The sequence below is a fragment of the Cervus elaphus genome, chromosome 6 (genome assembly GCF_910594005.1).
Source record: "Cervus elaphus chromosome 6, mCerEla1.1, whole genome shotgun sequence".
Classification (NCBI taxonomy): Eukaryota; Metazoa; Chordata; class Mammalia; order Artiodactyla; family Cervidae; genus Cervus; species Cervus elaphus.
Window position 1 is genome coordinate 17,270,695 of NC_057820.1, and position 12,981 is coordinate 17,283,675.

The window sequence follows — 12,981 nt, forward strand, 5'->3', positions numbered from 1 at the left end:
TCGGGAGGGAGGATCCCTTCCACATTTATCTTACCCGTCTCAACACTGCCTTCAGAAAGGGAGGAAGTGAATAACTCTGAAGCTGAAAAAGTTCTGAGGGTTCACACTCTGTAACGAAGGAGTTCACATCACTTCGGTATTCCACTGGGCAGACGAAGTACTGGTATTTGGATAACACGTAAGCAGCCTAAATAACAAAGCAAGCGTTCATAAAACGTTAAATGAAATAGAAGTATGTATATATTAAAATTTTAATGTATATATGTTACGTGTCAGAAAGGCCAGAAACAGAATGCCAAGTTTTCCTTGCATTCTCATTCTGCTATGTATATTTAAAGTTAAATGATCGTAAGTGACACAATAAAAGACTTTGAAAAGCCATCAGGAAACCAAAAAATTTTGAAAATCAGTGTTATTATAATCTCGGTATGACGACAATAAGAGGGAAGGGGAAAAAGATAAAAAGTTGATTTGAGCATTTAAACAAGCATTATAGCAAGGTTGTACTTTTTTTAAGAATGTACCTAATGTCAACAGAAGCTAAGAATTATAAAGATATGGGGCAGTACAGGGCTGAAGTTTCTTACATAAAGGTTATATTAATTTTATCAATTAAAAATAGCCAGTAATTCAAAATTGCTAAGAAAACAGCACAGGTGAAAAACCCAGAAAATGCTTACTGAATTATTCTTTCTCTGGACGCATCATTGCAATTTTTAAAGCTATCTGTTCTCAGCCACAGAAGAAGATACATAAAAGCAAAATATCTTATTATAAATTTAAAGTGCTAGTTCATTTCCTTTCTCTTACAGATACTTGCACCATTATATTGCTCAAGAATGGTTAATAAAAGTGCAAATATAACACTGGGAATGGATATATAGTGATTTTGCTTCCAAACAACCAGATTCCTCAAAATTACTTATTAAATATATATATATATTTATATATATATATAATTTCCCTCATTATTTTCTCATGCATTACAGTCTTATAGGATAGCTCTTTATTTTCTTTGGTCCTATCCTTGGTCCTATCCAGTGATGTGGCTGTTCTTGTAGAATTTCTAAATTGTGTTTAATGATACTAGATTCTTGTAGTAGCATTTAACTTAATAATATTCTAGTTATCCTTGCTTCATATTGTATAAACATTGGATAGGACCAGGTCCCTTTCCATTATCCTATTTATCAATTATTATCTCATCAACATTCTACCAAATAACACTGGAATAATTTTTAAAATTGTATTGGAATTTTCATTGAGAATGAACTAAACTGATAAACAAGGGAATTATGATGGCTTTCCCATCCAGCCTGGCTCATTTCCATTTATTTGTGTATTTGCTCCCTCTCAAAGCCCCATGTTGTTAGTAACTACCCTATATCTGGCTACAGAATATATTCTAGAACTGTTAAGGGACATAACTTAAAAATTAAACTTCCTGACAGTAATTTTTTGGTATATTCATCTTATATCCAGACTTTTTCTGTACCTCTTCTTGATTCTCACAAGACACCTTTGAATAAAAAACCTAAATTCCATAATTATACCCTATTTTTTAAAACATTAACAATGTCCGCATTCACAGCTAAAAGTGAACATCAATTATTTTCAACAAACTTTTTCTGTAAACTGGGCTCACAGCCACAAACGCCCATTAAGTCAAGCAGCTGGCTAAGTGTGAAGGAGGCAGAACTCTTCAACATCATTTGCAGTCTCTGCTTTTACTCAAAGCCACAGCCTGTCCCAGTCCTATCTGTGTCCCCCAAAGGCTGCACAGCTATTAGAAACTACCAGAATACGGCAGAGGGTCTCAAGCCTACCTGTGTATGAGAATCAGCTGAGGGAGTTAATTGACCTGGTGGAGGGCTAGGACATGGATGGTAAAGAAGCTCCCCAGGCGATTCGGACACAAGCCAGGACGAGAGCGGCTGGGCTGGAGGATACAGAAATACCTTGTTCCAGCGCACTCACTTTATTGTGCTTCCCAGGTTTTGTGTTCTTAACAAATTGAAGTTTTATGGCAACCCTGCCTCACCCAAGCCTAACGACACCATTTTTCCAACGAGACTTCAGTGGAGGAAGTAACTACAAATGTGGTAAAATAGGAGAAGAACTGCAATTAGAAGTGGAGCCTGAATAAGGGACGAATTGCTACAATCTCCTTATACAGCTTCCATGGATGAGGAATTCCTTCTGATGAATGAGTATACAAAGTGGTTCCTTGAGATGAGCTCTATTCCTGGTGAAGATGCTGTGAAGACTGTTGAGATGACAACAAAGGCTATAGACTATGACATAAACTTAGTTGATAAAGCAGCGGCAGGATTTGAGAAGACTGACTCCAATTCTGAAAGAAGTTATGCTGAGGGCAAAATGCTGTCAGCACTGCATGCTACAGAGAAATCATTCACGAGAGAAGAGACAATCAACATGCTGTACTTCATTGTTGTCTTACATTTAAGAGATTACCAGAGCCACGTCAACCTTTAACAACCCCCATCCTGATCAGTCAGCAGCCTCAACATCAGAGCAAGGTTCTCCACCAGCAAAAAGATGATGACTTGCTGCAGGCTCAGATGATGGTTAGTTAGCATTTGCGGGGGGGGGGGGGGGGGGCTATAAAATATTTTAAAATCAAGGTATGTACATTGTTCTTTAAGATATAAAGCCATTCCACACTTAAAGGACTAACAGTAAAATGTAAACGTAACATTTATACACACTGGGAAACCAAAACACTCATGTGACTCACTTTAACCCCACTACTTGCTTTATTGTGGTGGGCTGGAACTGAAGCCACAGTTATCTTCCAGGTATGACTGTGGATTCTGTTGAGTGGGCTTCAGTTACTACCTGATTAGCATTTTATGGTTTAACGCTTTTAGGTTTAGAATAGATTAATAAACTTGCTACCATTTTTCAAAATATAAAATAAAAATCCGAGTAAAACTCACAATAAATCCAAAGATAACTGTGGAAAAGAAACCACCAATGAATCCTTCCCAAGTCTTCTTAGGAGACAACTGAAAAAGATATTTATTTTTTATATTAAATAAAATTAGAAAATAAAATTTAAGAGAGTTATTACACTCACAAAACACAGATACAGATGTTCAGTGAATTCCCATAAAACCCTGTATACCTCTCCTTTTCCTCATATTGGAAAGACTTTGCAACGCTCTTTCCTTCAGTCCATGATTGTGTTTTACTTGTGCGAATCTCTCTAGTAGAGTCTAACACATATTAGGCCCTCATACATCTGACATATCATGAATATCTGTTTCTATAAACTGCCTCAATTTGTTTTCATCACTCAAAGGACTATAAACTCTATGCTGAAATAATTGTCCCATGATGTTCATGCTTATATAAACTCCAAGAATAATGTAGTTCTTGAAATAAGGCTGAGATCTATTCACTCTAAGTATATATGGTCTGTGTTGACTTACTACTGATCAAAAGTAGGATTAGTGCAACAATACGTGGACACTGCAGAACCCCAGACCGTCACACATTCCCAAATGCCATGCTTACAACAGACCGCCTTCTGAAATGGCAAAATACGCCATAGCCCAGGTACAGATCAGCCTCACAAGTGGGCACATAACCTCCTTCCTTTGGTCAGAATATGTCATTCTCTATGAAGAAATAGATTGTGCTTCTAAGGATACCTTTGTATACCTTGTATTAGTCCTTGGAGCATTCAGGAAGAGCACTCAGGAAGAGAAATCTGGAGGAAAGTCTTGAACTTGGTGAAACGGGGGCAGGAGAAAAAGATTTAGGAGTAGACAGTGCTAACTGCTGAGACGCTCTGGAAAATAAGGACTTGGTACGGGGTTCTGATCATCAGGAAAGCACTCTGGTGGACTCTCTAAGAACCCTTTCAGTGGATCAGTAAGGATGGAAACCAAACAAATAACAGAGGGAAGATTCTGACATAGAAATGGGTAATATGCTAAAGTACATGAAGTCTCAGCCTGAAGTTTACAAAGCACAAAGGCTTTCTTGACCAATCTGACAACAATTCCATAGGTAAGTGAGTGGTATACACCACCTCTTAGGATAATTCAGTATTGTCATGAAACAGCAGTTGACTCAAATTCAAAAGTGCCTGCTGATTAATTTAAAAGAGAGCTTATCAAATTAAATTGACCCTATCATATTGATTTCAGGGTTAACTTGCATAATTACATCTGGCTACATTATACAACTAATTCAGCCTTGTAATTCACTAGAAATTGACGTTCAAAATCAGACAGTAAGAGTCTTCTACCGCCTCGGAGGGCTCCTGAGTCAACAACTTCTCAGCTGGTATAGAAGCCTTGACTACTTCACTACTCGCTCTTGTGCTGGAGAAACTTTACAAACTTTAAAAATATATAGTTTGCTGGCCAGTGTCCCTACAGCTCAGAAGCTCAGCTTGATGTTGTGTACTGGATTCCTATGTGGGGAAGAATTTAAGGAAGGTGTTTTTGAAGGACAGGCAGTCCACACACTCCTCTGGGAATGATAAACTATCCTTACATCACTCTGAACAAACAGGTTTTCTATCTGAATAATTGTCTCAGTTCCTCCAAAAATGCCTTAATGTCATAACATCAAAACAGCTACTTAATGCATTTGTGGGAATGTCATAAATGACCTGGCCCAATATATAAACCAAGTAATTCCTTTGTAAGGCCCCAACATGAAAAGTTTTTTTTTTTTTTTGAAGAAACCAGTTCTATAAAATGGTCTGTCTTTATATGAGAAATTGATTTCTTTTTTACCCCAGATGGGAACTTATAAATTACTTCACTTCCTTTTTTGCCTCCATTGACTATGGTGCAGTGCTAAGTCACTATAGTTGTGTCCAACTCTTTGCAACCCCACAAACTGTAGCCCACCGGGCTCTTCTGTCCATTGGATTCTCCAGGCAAGAATGCTGGAGTGGGTTGCCAAGCCCTCCTCCAGGGGATCTTCCCGACCCAGGGATCAAACCCTCGTCTCTTAAGTCTCCTGCATTGGCAGGTGGGTTCTTTACCACTAGTGCCACTTGGGAAGCCAAACAGAAGCAAATCTAACACAAAACAACATGGTCTCCTCATGTGTATTTTCCAGTCTCTGATCTTCACTTTTCCTTATCACTTCCATTATTCATCAATGTTTTTATTGTAGAACCTCAATTTTTTTTTGAAATGGATTTGGGTATAAAAGGCTTGCAAATGGACATGAGTATGTGATGCTGGTATATTATACACCCTCAAACAACTCAGTAAAGGAGGAGACAAATGAGATGGCTTGAGAGGAAGGCAGCGTCAAGGACAGGCCTGTTTAGAGGGTTATTGGGGAGGAGAATTAAAAAACCACATGACAGCCAAGGGAAGGAAGCCAGAGGAAAATGACATGAGCCTTCACGAGAGAGGATGAATGACAGAGGAGTCAAGAGAACAGCTGATGAAAAACCCAGACGGAGTCACTGGGAAATACAGACTTCTGCCCTCAACACTGTGGCTGCTGGGGGTAGCTAAGGAAAAACAAAGTGCCTCAGAAATCAACAACATGTAACAGCACCAAACTATTGGGAATTTTTTCCAGTAGCTAATCATCTAAGTTATGGTAAGGACTTCTTTGTGGTGTTTTTTCATTACCTTAATTAACGGAGTTCTTCCAAAAAAAAATCCAAAAATGTAAGCAGTTATGTCATTGCAAATAACACTCGATATTGGAACAAGGAACCTTAAAAAAAAAAAAAAAAAGTCAGCAGAAAGAAGTCTGTAAGATTAAATGGCAAATATTTACACATGTTTTGACTCAATGAACCAACGCAATAACCCTTTGGATGACACTGCCACCTAGTCCAGATCATAACACATGCTAATAGATGGACAGACACCATAAATATCAACCAAATATGCCCATTTAGCAGTTAGGCAGAGCAAATCTATAAGCATACTAGAAGAATATTGCTAGTGAAAATATTAAATAATCAACTTGACAGTTAAACAATCAATTTCTATAGCTATGGACTTTCAAATTTCCATTTTATGAGGAATGCCAATGAAAAACTCACTTGCCATCTGGCTCTGCAAGTATTAGGTCACTAGTCACTGCCATTGCTGACCTCTGCTGACCTTTAACTCATCCTGAAAGGAGTTCAGGGCAAAGATCAGGAGTGAGGCACTCTGTGCTCCAGGAAAAACTGGCAGAACAGGCCCTCAGAGAGTTAGACATTTTTTTAGGAGAAGATTTTATGAGGCCAATTTCTTACATCAGACTCACTCTCATATCTAGAAAAGCACTAAAATCATTAACAGAGACAGCTGCTCCTCGTGATTAGTAGCAACCTTCTGCCAAAATGCATGCTTGATGGTATGTGTCCCCTTCTCTAAAATCATATGTATACTGACCTCCCCTCTGACCTCCTTAGGGCAGTTCCTCGGAACTATTTGAAAAACTTTCTCAGAGTTATCTGAGAAACTGTCTCTGGGCTATATAGTCCTCATTTGGCTCCAAATAAAACAACTCACAATTCTCACATCATGCATCTTTTTTTTTTTTTTTTCAGTCAATAGGAACAAGTTACATTAGTATAAAGAAATTTTTAAAAGCAGCCTTTCAAAATAGAAATGAGTCAGAGTACAATCTGATAAACTTACACCAAGCTCTTGTCCAATTATCAGTTTTAATGCTATCTTAGCCTACAGGGGCATTAAACCCTACTAACTGTACAGAACCTACTAATTTCAGTGATTGCCTCCCATCAATTAAAAGTTTGTATATGGAAGGCAGTCTTGGAATCTTCCATATGATTCTAATCATTCCAAAAAATGATTCCAATTTTTTGCACACACATACCAAAAAAAAAACACCAACCTGTCAAGGGAACAAATTTATCTTGACTAAACTTACCAACTATAAAAGTTTTTAGTTACTGCATTTTAAAGGAATGTGGAGAAAATATGGTCAGATTTCTTAAAATCTTAAGTTTTTCTTCACTCTTATTTTTAATGAATAATAATTTTTAACTTAAGCTAATTTTTAACTAATAAAAATGCTTTCTCAATCTGCAACCCACTCCAAGTAGGTTACTAGCAAGTAACTCCAAATACTTGAAACCTGGACACTCTACACCTACACAAAGGCAGAGACTAACCCACCTTTCACCCAAAGAAAATGCATTGCCAGCTCACTGTCTGCTGAAAAGCAAACTTTCCCCTTCTTTTTGCATTCCACGTAAAGAGTACACTCTTTTTACACTCAATTCTTTGTTTTTAAAAAAGAGTCATATTAAAGTGTAGTAACACCTGAAAATGTATTTAGTTATTTGGAGCTTTTATGAGGGTTTTCTGCATTTTACTGGAAACCTGAAAAAGGAAGTTTTCCAGCTGATAACAAAGCATTTGTCTTCAGTTGTCAAACAGAAAGTGAAGTCACTCAGTCATGTCCGACTCTTTGTGACCTCATGGACTATAGCCTGCCAGCCTCCTCCATCCGTGGGATTTTCCAGGCATGAATACTGGAGTGGGTTGTCATTTCCTTCTCCAGGGGAATCTTTCCAACTCAGGGATCGAACCCGGGTGTCCTGCATTGCAGGCAGACTCTTTAAGGCCTGAGCCACCAGGGAATCCAGTCAAACAATTAAATGGAACTTATCTTAATGGAATAGAGTGACAACAAATAGGACATTTTAGTAGAAATCCCCGTAAGACACTGTTCAGCATAAAAGAGCTTTAAAAGTGCTATAAAGATATATAAATATAAAGCAGCATATACTGTCCCCTTACCATATCATGCCTTCAAACAGATTTTGGATGACAAGATGTGACTGAGTAACTGTTATCAGTAAGGTGACATGTGTCCATGCGAACTGTTAACAGCCCAACACAACAATGATGAGCACAGAGATCGGGGCAGGCCACGAAGCAGCAGCAATTCTGAAATGCAAATTTCTAGCACGACTACTGGTCAAATTTCATAAAGTAAGGTCATACAAAATAAATGCCATTAGTAAATTACCTTCATTTTGGTGCCTCCTGAAACCTGAGGACCATGAAAAATATTCAACAAAGTAACCTTAATTTATACAAAAATGGAATGCTAATAATACCGAGCTACACCTCTAAGTTTAAAAAAAGACATATTAAAAAATAAACCATCATCTTGAATCATGAGATTAAAGTGGTAATGACAAGTTTACAGCACTGCTATGGCATTTAGATAAGAACTAAAATTTCACTCTGACTGCATTCTCTAGTTACTAGAAATGCTGAAAATGATTTTTCCCTGAGTTCACTACGGTTAACATTTTCTCATAAAGAGTTATTTATAACTTCAAATGATTCATACCAGCAGGGATCAATTGCCCTTAAATCCAATCTTTTCATACTTGAAAGCTGATCTTCACAGCTCTGTTCAATGACAGTATTCCATTTTAAATTGTCAAAAGGCCTCTGTTTCATCAATCCCATCTATCCTGAGAGACAGCCACTTTAGCTCCTTTTAGCATCATTAATATGAGTAGAATAACAAAAAGGGCTAATATTTCTATATATCAGTCTCATGATTTTTTTTTCTTTTCTTACTGCACAGCATGTGGGATCTTAGTTCCCCAATCAAGGATCAAACCTCAACCCCTTCACTGGAATTGTGGAGTCTTAACCATTGGATCACCAGGGAAGTCTCTCACAATTTTTACTGAAAGTTATAAAAGGACTTTTCAAAATTCTTATGATTTTGATTTATTCATAATAAACCTATCTTCCATTGCAGCAAACAGTGTATTACATTGGTTGTTCTGTTTTGTTTTCATCTGCTTAAGTGATCCAATTCTGTCTTAGATTGCTTCAATATGCATAAATGATTTTTCCCAATAGGTACCATTTATATTTTCATCGTAGATTCTATTATTTCTAATTTGTCTTGATGGTTTCTAGATTTTCACTGAGAATTTTACCATTTTTGTTCCCTCAAGAACCCAAGAAATTAGAAATGTATAAGAAATACTATAATTTTCCAGCAATGGTGCTCAGCAGGATGTCTTAACGGGGAAAAGCAAAGCATGAAGAATAGGAATTATACCCCAAATTCACAACAAACCTAGTGAATACATGAATTTATAGATACTACATTTGTCATTTTACACTGTTATCATCAGCTACCTTTTAAGAAAATAAGAGGTCATCATATACAGTGATACATTTCATAAGACACTGAACACTGTTCAAGGATACACTGAAGGAAATAGTTCTGGCCAAAACGAATCATGCAACTGCATAACTAACCATAGCTACCAGGAAAATGTAAGCTCTGTACCCCTGATGCCTCGGCTGAGCACAAGTAAACACAGGTGCCTCCTGCACAGATATATGATAGATGTTTCTGAGACTTACTAACTGTTCAGGTCACTATGGAAACACCTCAAATTTCTACAGATTTAGGGAATCCAAATACTTGACTTTAATTTTACAGCCTTTGAAAATATTCAAAGGAAAAATTTTGGAGAACTTTCAAAACAGTTAAAAATTCTTTATCTTTGAAAAAAATTTCACCTTCAAACATTTATAAATATTAGTCATTCAAAATTCAAATACCCCTCACATATAGGCAATTAGCAGATTAGATCCTATTTTCTCACTACAGGAAAAAAAATAATAAAGGTGAAGGTTTTTATTACATATAGTAACTACAAAATAATGGTTAATACGCACCATATAAAACTGCAGACGGTAATGTTTCTTCACCAAGCTCAGCACAAACATGCAGAAACCTGTTCAAGAACAAAAACATGCGCTGGTTGTGTAACCTGTTACAAATTTTACGATTCGATGAGTTCATATAAGCCAAATTTCTATACCACATCTAGCTGTATGTTGGCTACTCACTCATACACCATCTCTCCTACTCTTACATTATTGCTGAGTCACTAAATCTTGTCCAACTCTTTGCAACCCCATGGACTGTAGCCTGCCAGGCTCCTCTATCCGTGGGATTTCCCAGGTAAGAATACTGGAGTAGGTTACCATTTCCTTCTCCAGGGGATCTTTCTGGCCCAGGGATCAAACCCTGGTCTCCTGGACAGGACTCTTATATCAAGCATTTGTTTCTTGAGGGAAATGATCCTGTATTCTCCAAAATGCCTGATATAGTCCATGCCATAAATTCAATAAACATCTCCTACATTAATTGAGTCAGTCCCTTGCTAATGTGTGGATATGGAAAATTGGACCCTGAATTTCAGTTCACTAAAATGTATTCACTGTATCAGTCCATCAAGTATATATATAGAATGTTTAAATCTCTACATAAAATAAAAATTAATAATTATTATAGCAGCTAACATCTTTGAACACTTATTATGTTCCATCTACTTGGCTAAGCCTTTTATAAGTATTAACTCATTTAATCCTTCCAACATTGCTATGTAGTTACCTATTATTATCTCCATTTTACAGATGAAGAAAAATACACAAAGGACTTTATTAATTTACTGTGGATCATGGAGCTAATCTAAGGGCTCCTTAGATTCTATTGACCCTTAAGAGTCATGGGGTTCCATAAACCATTATCCTCAAGATTCAGGTTAAGAGTGATTTAAAAATTCTCAGAAGCATATTATAATGATTACAGTAAAACAAAATACTCTTAACAATTTCAAGATGCACAGACAGTATGTGTTTCTGTCTATAGTCTATAATTAAGTACAATAAAATTTTACTAAATAAAAATTCTATCTAATGAACTTTTGTTGTTGTTACTTAGTTGCTAAATTGTATCTGACTCTTTCACGATCCCATCCCCTGTAGCCCACCAGGCGCCTCTGTCAGTGGGATTCTCCAGGCAAGAATACTGGAGTGGGTTGCCATTTCCTTCTCCAGGGGATCTTCCAGACCCAGGGGTCAAACCTGCATCTCTGGCATTGGCAGGCACATTCTTTACCACTGAGCCACCTGGGAAGCCCACCTAATGAAGCAGAAATCTAATAATTATATGTTAAATAATGAGGAGGCACTATGATACACTTTATTGCCCACTAATCAGTAAAGTGGGCACTACATCACTACATCATTATTCTGAAGATTTTTTTTTTTACAGAAGTAGATGTTAGAAATGCACGAGCCAAGTTTAATTTCAGCTAAATAGCCATGCACGCATTCTGTTCGGCAATACCTTTAGAGCACAAGTTCTCTGAGACAGAAAACAAGTGGTCAACTAATCTACCCCATGTGAAATAAACACTAGACTTTGCATATCTAAGATGTACTTACCAAGGGAGTTCTACCCACTAGAGCAAGCAAGGTTGACACTACTCTGACCAGAGCACGGAATCAGTCACTGCCTGCACCTAGTTTTTGATGACTGATTTGAAATCTCAGCGTAAAGGGTGAGAGTAAAGGAAGAGAATGCCTACTGGCTCCCAGAGCCTATCTCACTTCCTATTTGCCACCTGTAGAATCTGACTGGTTCAACTGCAAAAGGCATATGGAAACATTTTCTGAGCGGCGGCGAACTGAGACATATGTCACTTTCTTCAGAGAAAGAAAGGAAGCGGGGTGGGGAGGGGGCACTAAAACACGGAATTCGTGGCATTAAAACCACCTGTAGCATAAAAGACTTGCTTTTAAAATCACTGCTTTTAAATTTTTCTTCAATAGCAGGGAGATTTCTTTTGTGGCTTAAGAAATAGTGAAATTTCTATGCTGCTTTATGCCTTTGGTCCACAGTTACAGGCAAACGTAGATTGGACTTGGTTCAGAGGCTAATGGGGGCTTCCCTTGTGGCTCAGCTGGTAAAGAATCCGCCCACAATGCGGGAGACCTGGGTTTGAGCCCTGGGCTGGGAAGATCCCCTGGAGAAGGGAAAGGCTACCCACTCCAGTATTCTGGCCTGAAGAATTCCATGGACCGTATAGTCCATGGGGTTGCAAAGAGTCGGACACGACTGAGTGACTTTCACTTTCAGAGCTAATGAGGTAAAGGCAACTCAGAAGCAAGACTGAGCTAAAAGCCTCCAGAACCTCCCCTTCTGTCGAAAAAGACCTTGCTGGCTCTCCCAGTGCAGCCTTGGGAAATTCTCAACATCATTAATTATGAATTATCTCCTCACGAACACCACTCCAACATGTACGGTTTTCTTGTTCTTGAAATTATATACCACTCACCCTTAAGCACTTCTTCAAACAAAATTACCAGCAGATTCATTCAATACTTTCCTGATGATCATTTTATCCAGGACAGTCTTGGCAACTCAGTTTTACATGATCCAATTTTATGGGTAAATACACCAGTAACACACCGCATTTTAGGGTGCTCTAATAAAGGATATAACTATCTGACTCGTGGATGTATTAAAATAATACCATTCTTGGAATCTGGGGGAGGAGGATGTAAACTGTTTTCCTAGCATATCTAAGGTTAAACATTATTGTCAAAAATAATCCAAAAAAGAGACACATGCATTTACTTCTTCATTCACAGCCATTTTCTGTTTAAATGGAACACATACATGCTATATTTCAATAAATCTATGGAAAGGATAACTTTGCATATTTGGATCCATAGTTTTACTTTTTCCCCAATTAATACAGAACATTTTTATGGTTATATTTCCAATTAAAATCATAGGATTTGTTAAAGTAGAATGTTCACTGAAAAAGTTTCCTAACCTACAGTCTTGATATATAACTATTTTTAGTCACACTGACCGACTACCAGTTATATACACAGCACTGTGCCTGGGGCTGTCAGTGCAAAGACGGATATATCTTGTGGCCCAAGATCAAGGAGTTCCCAGGAGGTTAGGGAGACCAAGTTCCCCAACAGACTTAAGAGAGGTATATTCAGAAAGCATAAAAAAGAATGAGATGTCTAAGGAGTCAAGTGAATTGAAGAAGAAAAAAAGACATTGAGAAGTCCAAAAAATGTGATAGAGGGAATTTCAGAAAAAGTAGACAATTGAAAAATATTTATTGAGCACTTAAGATGCAGATACAAAATA

General features: G+C 37.5%; 1 protein-coding gene across 1 annotated transcript in view; it reads right to left on the bottom strand.

The window, feature by feature from the left end:
* The window catches only part of CDS1 (CDP-diacylglycerol synthase 1), a 70,889-nt gene that overhangs the window by 14,061 nt on the left and 43,847 nt on the right, over positions 1 to 12,981 (bottom strand). Inside the window, exons 6-10 of the mRNA XM_043906286.1 lie at positions 9,696 to 9,754; positions 7,773 to 7,855; positions 5,637 to 5,724; positions 2,961 to 3,029; positions 35 to 187 (exon numbers count right to left, since the gene is read on the bottom strand). Of these exons, the coding sequence (XP_043762221.1) occupies positions 35 to 187; positions 2,961 to 3,029; positions 5,637 to 5,724; positions 7,773 to 7,855; positions 9,696 to 9,754 (452 nt within the window). The remainder of the gene's footprint in view (positions 1 to 34; positions 188 to 2,960; positions 3,030 to 5,636; positions 5,725 to 7,772; positions 7,856 to 9,695; positions 9,755 to 12,981) is intronic.